At 41.1% G+C, this 11144-nt stretch overlaps 1 protein-coding gene across 5 annotated transcripts in view; it reads right to left on the reverse strand.

Annotated features, from left to right (window-relative positions):
* The window catches only part of NCAPG2 (non-SMC condensin II complex subunit G2), a 42780-nt gene extending 31693 nt beyond the window's left edge, over nt 1–11087 (reverse strand). For 2 of the 5 annotated variants that reach the window (XM_053409488.1, XM_053409483.1), the window contains exons 1-10: nt 10982–11087; nt 9150–9255; nt 8872–9060; nt 7226–7340; nt 6028–6188; nt 4918–5052; nt 4134–4228; nt 3452–3521; nt 2158–2244; nt 692–787 (exon numbers count right to left, since the gene is read on the reverse strand). In XM_053409488.1, coding sequence (XP_053265463.1) covers nt 692–787; nt 2158–2244; nt 3452–3521; nt 4134–4228; nt 4918–5052; nt 6028–6188; nt 7226–7340; nt 8872–9060; nt 9150–9227 — 1026 coding nt within the window. In that variant the 5' untranslated portion in view covers nt 9228–9255; nt 10982–11087. Of the gene's footprint in view, nt 1–691; nt 788–2157; nt 2245–3451; nt 3522–4133; nt 4229–4917; nt 5053–6027; nt 6189–7225; nt 7341–8871; nt 9061–9149; nt 9256–9948; nt 10000–10669; nt 10692–10919 lie in introns of those variants that run through there. The other 3 variants (XM_053409486.1, XM_053409484.1, XM_053409487.1) reach the window with 3 other exon arrangements.
* Between the last annotated feature and the right edge of the window lie 57 nt (nt 11088–11144).

Here is an 11144-nt window from a genome sequence, read left to right on the forward strand (position 1 = left end):
CTTACTTATTATGGCTAAATAAGCTAGCTGCTTCTAAGCTAGCAGGCACCTGATGGCGCATTTATCTGCACAATAGTGCTTAACAAATACGTGCAAAGAGCTAGTTCTTCAGAAGCAGAGCTCTCTCTGTGGTTCCACGTCAAGGTAAAAGCCATCATATATTGTAAAAAAGTAAAAAGGTGCACCAGCTGGACCTGGGCAAAAGCAAACCCGTCCACAGCCATTATCTGAACTACTTCTTCTTCCTCTTCTTATTCATTAACTTTATATTTTATGTATTATTTGCTTTCTTACTAGTTTCATACAGCCACACCATAACAAAAGTTATCTGGGTGACTCACAAAGCAAAAATAAAATTATACTCAAACTCAGAAGCAAAGCCAGATTCTGGAAGATCTCCACTCCATGAAGGGGAGTGCCACCCTATGCAAAACAAGTTGAACGCTTATTTACAGGAAGACTCCCTTCTCAACCAAGAGCAGCTTTGTAGTGCTACTTGGCACAGAAAAGAATATATGCACCATCTATTCTGTCAGATCGATGGTTGACTAGGCTTGGCTAGTGGTGACTTACAACACAGAAGAATATTGGAAGCTACCTTTGAAAAGGTCCAATTATTTTTCAACTCCTTTTCAACAATCTTGATGTAAAAATATCCGCAAAGATGATAGGTAACATTTTAAACAATTACCTTCAATGCTCTCCAAAGAATTGGTTGATAAAGTCTATAAACAACTTCTTCAACTCCCTGGCGACATTTGTTTTGTTTGTGGAAATAGATCAGCAACTGACAAAATGAAAATAAATGCAAAGGATGCAGGAAGTTAGTCACTTCATTTCATGGGCTGTTTGAGAAATACAACTCCTTTTATCCAGTGATTAGCTTTTGCAAAATAAGAATTCCTGTGGTTTGTGTAAGCAGACAACCATAGATGATCTTATATGCTATGGAGAGCCAATGTGATGCCCTCCAGATGCAGGACTACAATTCCCATCATCCCTGACCACTGGTCATACTAGTTGGAACTGATAGGACTCCAACATTTGGAGAGCACCATCGGTTGCTGCTGCTATATGCTATGCTTAAAAAGTGTTTTCCTTATGAAGATGCTTTGTCCACAAGATACTGACGAATATTGGAAAGAATGAAGAGTGTAGACATTTCGATTAACTACTGATAGAGCAAAAGAACCACACAACTATTTGTATGTACTGTACCCAATAGGAATTAAATGCTCATTTAGGAGCAACCCTGCCTCCCATCATAGTGATGGCAGGTGATGTACAGGTGGGCAGCCCCATGTTCCCACCAAAAAGGGCCCATCCAAGAGTGGGCAAGTTCAGGATCTGGCCTGCCAGCTGGATCCTATTCACCACCCCCAGAGTAGTCTGGTTAAGGTTAAACTGAGGTTTCAGGAAAAAGTAACAATGCGGAGAGTCAAACTTTTGTGACACACAATAACAATTGGAACAGATACTTTTCAAATTAAATCATTTGTTATTGTAGGGTTAGAGCAGAGTAGTGACACACTTTTTAAGCATGCATCATTTTGCAACACAGTAATGCAGTTTTACAAGCAAACCAGAGTTTAACTAACCCCTTTCCAGCCCCAGGAGGAGCATTTGTGTGACACACCTGTACACTGCAGCTGACACACTATCGTGTTGCGACACACCGTTTAGAAAGCTCTGGGTTAGAGGGCTAGACTAGGACTGGGGAAACCTAGATTCAAATTCTCACCCAGCCATGAGGCTCAGCAAGTAATAGGCCAGTTGCAACAGGAGGATTTGCACCATCATCCCATGGCTTATAAACCAGTGTATGATCATTTGTGAATCAAGAGCTCTCTATGCCTAATCTACTTTACATGGATGTTGTGAGTATGAGAGGGTAGAACTATGCATGCTGCCTTGAGCTCCTTCTAGGAAAGGAAGAATATAAACGCACAAAACAAATATTATTGTTAATTACTGGGTTCCTCAATGCTAAGTTTTTCTAAAAGACAGCTTGTCACTTGCCATCAGTGTTCTCTTGCTGTGAACAGCTTCAGGAGAGAACAATATGTGTTCTGGGGGATCACCCTGCAAGGCAAAAGTGTGGAAAGGGAAAAGATAGGAATTCTGAAAGCCACTGGTTTAACATGAATATCAACGCACCTCTCGCACTTTAGAGTTTAATGGAGAGTTCCTGGGGAGGTGAATTGCATGATGCATGAAATCCTGAATGCAAGTATGTTCAATCACCTAAAATAAGAACAAATACACATCCTCATCAATATGAAAATTTAGGGCTAAGTTATTGAAGCAACTGCACTTGACTTCTAACTTGTCTCTGAGCCAAATTCTAAATGCCTGTGTTGTCTTCAAAACCCATTGTAGTTTGAGGCCAGTATATCTGAAGGACATGCATTCTCCTGCACAGGACCAACTGCCTACCAAGATCTTCAACAGAGGCCATCCTATGTATCCTAGGGCCAGAAGTACATTTAGTAGGGACCAAGGAGAGTGACTTTCTTGTGGCCTCACCTGCACTCTGGCACTGGCTCCTATGGGAGGGTTGCCTGAATCCTAATTTAGCAGTTTTCAGTCAGGTTGCCAAAACGTTCTTTACAGGAAGGCTTTGGGAATCAAAAGTGGTTTTTAATCTCTCCTACTTACTGAATTGTTTCAAATTGCTGGAGGCTGTTTGATCAAGCTGTTTTTTAATTGGCGGCTTATATTTTCTGTATTTTTATTCTTTTATTATTTTTTGTTATAATTGTTTAATGCTTTTGTGGTTTGGCACCTTGAGCTGTATTGACAAGAGCCTAGTTTCCCAGTGTCTTGCTCCCTGCAGAAGTAGTTCCATCCAACTGCCAGCTGCCTGTGAATGGAGCTAATGCAAATAGAGCTTAGGCCACTGAGTCTTCACGTGAATTGTCTAGTGAAGATAATGAATGCTGTATCAGTCCTCCTGAAAATAACAGTTCCTCCACAAAGAAAGACTAACTACAGTGGTACCTCAGGTTAAGAACTTAATTTGTTCCGGAGGTCCGTTCTTAACCTGAAACTGTTCTTAACCTGAGGTACCACTTTAGCTAATGGGGCCTCCCGCTGCCGGTGTACCGCCACCACACAATTTCTGTTCTCATCCTGAAGCAAAGTTCTTAACCCGAGGGTACTATTTCTGGGTTAGCGGAGTCTGTAACCTGAAGCGTCTGTAACCTGAAGCGTCTGTAACCTGAGGTACCACTGTACTTAGCGTAGAAGATCCATACACCTCTTGGATATGTCAGTATCAGTGCTCTTATTTACAACTGATCTTTCTGCTAAGTAAAGGTGGCATTTCACCTTGCTTGCTTGTAGTTGTGATATGTACACAATCTGGTTGCCTCTACCTACACTGGCTTCAAGATTTAGAGTGCCAACACATTTAAGAGCAAAGACAAGTAGCAACTTTGAAACAATATACCTCCAGTACATTCCCTGAAGCCTTCTTCCAGGCTCTGAAATAAACCTCAGCAATGTGTGTCATCAGGGACCTGCATTAGTAAATGAAGATATAATTAAGATTAGGAAACAGTCTGGGGCTAGTAACTATTTTGAGTTAAGTTGTCACTATGTCACCATGCACTCAGAGTCAAGATTGTACAACCAAGATCAGTTGGTTCAAGTGATGGTTCCTTTAGAACAGACCTCACAAAATAACTGTTGAGAAGATACCTTCAAGAGGCATTTATTACCTCCACAATTCACTCAGCCCTAATCTGGCCACTCTAATAAGCTACAACAGGCAAAGGGTTCTGAAACCTTCTTGTAATGGACAGAGGCAGATATTCTATAAGAAACTGAATCCTTATCATCATCATCATCTTTATCTTGCCCAGCACAACCCAGAGCAACATACTGTACAAATATTAAATGAACAAAAAAGCCCACATAGATACATACTGAGACATACATTTAAAACATCCCACCCCCTTCTAAAAGGCCAGTTATAGATATATAATGATGTCTTAGGATATGAATGTATTTTCCCTAATAGTTTTTTGACCCCACTATATTATCTACCTATACACATTTTGGGGTATGGGGTATGGGCATGACCACAAGCATAAAACAAAGTGGTAGCAAGTGCCTTCAGTCCAACATACCTAGGAAAACACAACAGCTGATTTTTAACAGTCCCATGTATCATTTTAATGAAATTCACATTCCATGTGAAAAGAAAACTCAGGAATCTTCTCCCCTGAAAGAGATGTAAGGCAAGGCAACTTCACAAAGAGCCAAATGGGCTTTTTAATATTCACAACTAAGTAACATGACATTCATAGGGTTTACGGCTATAATATACTATTCTTATTTTCTTGACAGCAAGATTCTTTGAACAGAAGACAACTTCTGAGTAAACATTGATGGGATTGCACTGCACAACATGTATTCAAGGCAGCTAACAAAATACTTAATATATTACAGCAGCAAAACACACAATTGAAACCAAGTTCTTTAAAAGCAACAAAACCCACATAAGTAATCCTGGCGTAGGAAACCTGCAGCCCTCCAGATAGTTTTGGACTTTAGCCATCAGCTGATGGGAGCTGGAGGCCAATAACATATGGAGGGTGACAGGTCCACTTCTCCAGTATGTTTGACCAGAAAAAACCTTCCAAAACCCAGTACATCTGTAGCCAAACAAGCAAAAGAATTCCCCCTCCAAAAAAATCAAAACAAGTAGGTCTTAACTATTTTCTTCAAAGAATGGGGTAGAAGGCAAGTAGATATCCTGCATTCATCAGGTTGCTGAACATACATACCTTGTGAGAAATATAAATTCTATGCTGCCCCTCCCTAAGACTTGTTTTATTTTTTGTAGGCATCAACTTATCACCCAATAATTTTAAAACAGTGAGAAGATATATTTAGAAAAAGTACGCTTACCTCTTCTTTTTTAATATGACCAATACTCATAAAGCACCGGAGTAACAAATCTTTCACTTCATTACTCTCCTCTGAGTCATAATCAAAACACAGTAAAGCCCGGTGAAGATGCCATAGACGGACTATATCCACACCCTAGGGGAGATGAAAAATTGCATTTGTGTGTGAGGATTATGAGGTGAGAGATATCTTTCAGTCATGCGATATGCACCAAAGTACTGGAGCTTACAGTATCAATTAGCTCAAGCACAAATTAATTACAAGTTTCTTACTCTATAATATTTTTGCAAGATGCTGCAAAAAATGTTGCCATGCTGCAGTTCACATGGTTGTGTACTGGTGGCCGCACAAACTGCAACGTGGCAAAAGAAAAACAGGCAGGCAGATGAGCAAGTGAGCAAATGGCATGGGTAGTGGGAGGCCCAGACAAGTTGCAAAAGAACAGCCAGGACAGGTCCTCAGCAACTGCCCTACTTTGCTGTTGCCATGCACCTGACACTGGCATCACTCTTTTAGTTTCAGCAGTGTCAGAGGCCAAGGAGGAACAAAGTGGCAACCTAGCAGATGGTTGCTGGGGAGTTGTTTCAGTAGACAAGCAGCCTCAGGTGAGTAGGAAGTAAGTGTGGGCAGATGGATCAGCTCTCCCCATCACTGCTACTGGTTCCTGCAGGAGATGGGAGGAAATATACAGCCATACTTCTCTGGCTCTCTACGGCAGCGGTGACAGGGGGAGAGTGGGAAGGCTTGCAAAGGCCACCCAACACTGATCCCTCCTACCCATTTCCAGCTGAGATAGGTGATCTGGATTAATGCAGCCTATTGAAGTATAATCTTCTCTTGAGTAGCCTGGAAGAATGGGCAGAAGGGTAAAGCTGTTTCTGGATAGCCCTGACATACAGAGTGGGGAAGCTATCCTGAAGCTTTAGCATGGACATAGTGAAAGGTTAAATTAAACATTGGCATGCATCTTAGGGGGCATGTTTGGGTCTGAAGGTACTTCAAGGGGGCAGGGAAGTGTGGAGTGAGTAGCTGGGGATGGCAAGTGGAGCGAGCAGGGGTAGCAGCTCCCAGTGTATATAAACATGACTTAACTCATTAATTAAAGCATACCACAACAATTTTCTTTTCAAGACTCTTTTTCAGAAGCATGATGAAAGCACTTTTCCCAAGCACTTCTTTTCTTTGAAGTCCCTTCTCCCACCATCGCTCACATAGGCACTGAATGGCTCCCAGCAAAGATTTTTCAGAGTCAGGTAATGTGTAAAGAATGCCTGCAACAAAATCATAGCAAGCACAATTAAATTTATGTGTCAAAAAGAGACTGCTAGCAATCTTAAAATGCTTCAAGAAACGTAACTCAAAGCTGATTTTCTTATGTTGCTGTCCAAAATGCCAGCCACAAGACAGCTGTCTTTTGGAAAAATTGTTTTACTGCCAAACTCAGTAACTCTATCTTTGTCATTTAAATTTCTTAGGAAAATTTGATGTGACCTTAGGAGCACAGTTAACCATGGCATACATAATTTTGTAAAACAAACAGGTAAACCAGGGGACCCAAATTGGATTGGGTCCATAGTCTGGGTGGCTTTAACTATTTCTCCTGTGGTCCCATTGAGAATCAGGGGAGCTAGGTGCCTCATATTTGCAATGGCATAAAAGCTTCTATTGGTCCCAGTAGGCGCGCTCTATAGTGAATGGATTATGGGGGATGGACCATTCTGGTCTCCCACCACAGCGTACTCTCATTCCAGGTTAGGCAAGAAATACAGTGGTTCCTATGAGGTGCTTATGACTAAACAGGGGATGGACCACACTTAGGTTTAAGAACTAGCTTTGGATGAATTTGTGGTATGACCAAGGTTATAGTTTTGTTTCAGTAAGTTCATTCCAATCGTTTTACAGTCTGAAACCCACATCAAGAGTACTTGAAGCTTGTAAAGCACTTACACCCACTTGCTAAGCTATAAACATATCAACAGATACAATATTTACACCAACATTTTAGATTATTACTTTGTTGCTATGCAAACCAGTGAATCTGTTATGAGATAAGTGGTTATATGACATGTAATATGGTTTTCAAAATATGCCATAAAGGAACAATAATAGCTAAAGAAAAGATGGGTTTTAAATGTTCAAGGAACATGCAATTGTATGAAGAAAGCCATAAGCCAGCAGATTTAAATTACCTCCACTCCCAGAAGCGGCATTCCTTTTATTTTAAATATTTGCTTGTTCACACAAAGGATGTTTAGCATTATCAATATACCAAAGATCCTAGTATGCTGAGATCAACTGAAATACATACCATTTAATATCAGTGCACATTCTAAAAGAGCTTTGATGTTTACATTTTCATCTACCGTGGGTATGGAAGTAGTAACTACAGTGGCAACACCATGGATGAGAGCTGTGGTTTCTTCCTAAAAGTTGAGAGAGGTACACTTACTTAACAAGGCTATGAAGTTAAACTACAACATCAGGCCACAATTATTGAAGAAAAACTGAAAGCAGTATGATTTGGCTTAATATTAGCTGGAATAAAATCCTTTGCTGAAAGGTATTTAAGTATGTCCTCCCTTTATTAAATGCAGGTGCTAATTTATTTTTTACTAGGCAGTATTTACAATTATGGTAGAGCAGCACTGCTGTGATCCCCCATTAAAACCTATTGTGAGAGTAAGTGTCTTTCCAAACATCATGAACGTGATCTAGCCAGTCAAGCACTTTCCAGCAGAAAATATTTAAACACATGTTAAGCTCTCTCACTGAAATTAATAGGGCACTAATTTTTGTATGTCATTTTCTCCTCCTTGCAGCATATTTTCGTTTCCTTGTCTTTTTCAGGATCTGCCACTGTTCAAGTTTTGAGGTTTAGAAAACAAAAACAAAACAAGTAAAAAACTTTGTACCAGTTTGCAACTACTTACAAACAGGTTTTACAACAACATCCAATCAACTGATGTGAATTCATATTCATGGTGCAGAATATAAGCTTTGAAGTAACACGGCACTCTTCCTTAAGCTGTTAAAAAAATTATCCATGTATCTACAAATTTTCAGCAAAAGAACTTGAACCAAGAACAAATAAATTCATTGAATTAGGAGCTGAGAGCCAATTAACCTAAGTGGATAGACTAGGTAACTGTGTTTTCTTTAAGAAAGAATAGGTTTCAAAGAACCCTTAAGCTGACTGGGTTGTGTCCAATCAAGCTCTACTCAGAGTAGATCCACTTAAATCAATGGGTCTAAATTAGCTGTAAGCCATTATTTTCAGTACAGTATAGTGAATAAAACTCACACAATTCTGCACTGCTTTCCTGAAGAAAGCAGTTGAGATTTTGATAAATAATAAGCCTTCACTTCATTCATGTTAACAAAGGCATCTGCAACTTGCACTTGAGATTCTCAAACTATTACCATCATGCTTTCCCCTGGCCCCTCTGCTGTATAAAAGCTAGAATGGACAATGTATGGAAAGGCCTGGAAGCCCGGCATAAGCCATTCTGACAGGGAACTACAGGATGTAAATCAAGAGGTGGGGAACCTCCAGTCTGTAGGCCAAACTTGGGCCTTCCCATTTGGCCTATGGGGCTGTTTTTCATAAACCCTGGCCACCTGCCTCATGCCTGCAATCATATATATACAATCAGGTGTGGGCGAGGTAAACACAGTTGCACAGGGGATTCAATCCTGCTTTGTGTAGGGTTTGTGCCTGAACTCAAGCTAGCATGCCTGAACCCAGCTGACGAGGGTAGAGAAGCTAAAAATCTGGCTGGCCAGGCCAAAAGGATCCCCACCCTTGATGTAAATGAAACTGACATAAAAGGAGCGCATATGAAAGGCTTCTGGTGTCTAAGGTTGTAGCCACATAAATTAACAAATGACTAATTAATTACAGTAATTGCACCAGCTCATGAAGAATAGCAGGAATCTGTTTGAAATAAGAAATACCCTTTTAGCAGCCGTCTCAATTTCCATGTCATCATCACAGTCTTCTCCAACTCTCTGCCATTCCTCTGTTGGGTCTTCCACTAAAACTTGCGCCAACCACTGTGCTAACTTCTCCCACAATGCTTCTTTCTGCTTCCTAGATAATTCTTGCAACAACTCATTCAAATCAAATGGATCTGCTGCATCTTTCTGTAAAAATGATACAAACCAAAAGTTTGTCACTGAACAAAAGTGTTTCATCCCACTCCAGGCACTTTTTTCTCTTCATGTTTACTTACGTGAAGTTGGATAAAATGCAAGAACTCCTTGTTGGCACCATTAAAAGCAGCCTGTAGAAAAGCTTCACGTTTTGCCATGTTGTATTACTTCGTAATCCATAAAAGTCTAAGAGGAAAACATTGCAACAGGAAATCCAATTTAATGCCAGAACAGCAATTCAGAACTGGTTGGCATACAAACCTAGTTCACACACCGCATTACATTCACACACCACATGTAGGTGCAGACTGCTCAAATGTCTCCTATTTGCTTCTCCTCTGCTCCTTACCTTGACACACCAGAGTGGAAACAAACCAGAGACTGGTTTCATACTAGGTGCAAACTAGTGATTATGGTTTGCTTCCTCCCCCTCCCTCGCAAAAAAAGAAAAGAAAAACTTTGCCTTCAGGTTGCTTGCTTCCAAGAAAACATCTATTGCCTCACTAACCACTGCCCCACTAGGTTACCTCCTTTAAACCTGGCAGCATCTGCACTTCGACTCATTGGAGCAACTGTCTCCTACACTGTTGGCCTGGCTGTTTCTAAAGATGTATTCTGGCTCAGCTGTCTTTACAGGATTTTTTTTTCACCACATAACTGAATGTATTTAACTGCTGCTGTTTTAATTTGGCCATGAATTATTGCCCATCTGGCAGCAATGGATGTTTTACTGCTATTTTTGGTAATATCAGTAGTTTTAGGTTATTCCATACACTGCTTTAGGTACTGTCTCGCTATGTTTCTATACTTCTTAAGTAAATTAATGGACTTGCACCTGTTCTGGCAACTGGGCAGAACATGTAGTATAACTAGCCTTACCGCAATAACTCACTAGTTCCAGCTACTGGTGATTCACACTTATTTATTGTCCTACACAATATGAATTTTGAGAAAAGAGATGACAAAGATGAAAGTATCCATAGGTTTTCTTTCCTCGCTCTTTTTGGCTACAGCATGTTTACTGTGGCCATTTGCTCCCCACCCCCACCCGAAGCCAACCCTACCCCTTTTTCCCCCAACCACATATTCCTGAAGTTGAAGGTAGAATATATTTTTTTATTGTTTCTTTTTAAAAAAAAAGGAACTGAAGGCAAACACACAATTCTCCTTTCATCATCACGTACCTCTGTTCCCATATGTATGGGATTCTATTCTATTCTATTCTAATTAACACTACAGTGGTACCTCGGGTCAAGTACTGTACTTAATTCGTTCTGGAGGTCCATTCTTAACCTGAAACTGTTCTTAACCTGAGGTACTACTTTAGCTAATGGGGCCTCCCGCTGCCTGATTTCTGTTCTCATCCTGAAGCAAAGTTCTTAACCCCAGGTACTATTTCTGGGTTAGCGGAGTCTGTAACATGAAGTGTCTGTAACACGAGGTACCACTGTAGACCACTGAAATTAATTGACCTAGGTTAAGTAAAATAATTTCCACCTTGTATGCAATCCCCCCAACTCCTTCTGTCACTTCCCTGTTTCAGACGCACCTATAAGTCACTAAATAATAACAACAAACCATTTCAAAGGTGTGCTTTTACCTCACTTTCTTCGAGCAGAAAAGACACCCAGAGCAACCTACAAACGCCAGTATAGTAAGACAGTCCTTTTCCCCCGAGGCTTGCTATCGAAAAGGCACGTCACACGAGGAAAACGGGACGGGACGGGACGATAATAAGCTGTTTGAATAAGATGTCTCCACAAGACGTCCACCCTTCCGGCTCCCTAACTAGCAGGCAGCTGCTAGGCATTGGCCACTGTCAAGAATAGGTTACCACAGACCTAGCTTACCCTAACATAATTCCGTTTATAATTCACCTGCCACGGCCTCGCCCTCTCCCCTCAAAACTCACCGTTGAGAATCCACGACCAGCTCCGTTTGGCGCCCGCGCAGCTGGATTCGAATTCTCCCGCGAGCGGTAACGTCAAGAGACGACGCATGCGCGCCACAGAGGCCGGCTCCCGGCTAGTCATTGGACGAAGCTCGGAAGTAAGGGCGGGGAGAGGGGCGGGCAG

Source organism: Podarcis raffonei, chromosome 12 (assembly GCF_027172205.1).
Source record: "Podarcis raffonei isolate rPodRaf1 chromosome 12, rPodRaf1.pri, whole genome shotgun sequence".
NCBI classification, from domain to species: Eukaryota; Metazoa; Chordata; class Lepidosauria; order Squamata; family Lacertidae; genus Podarcis; species Podarcis raffonei.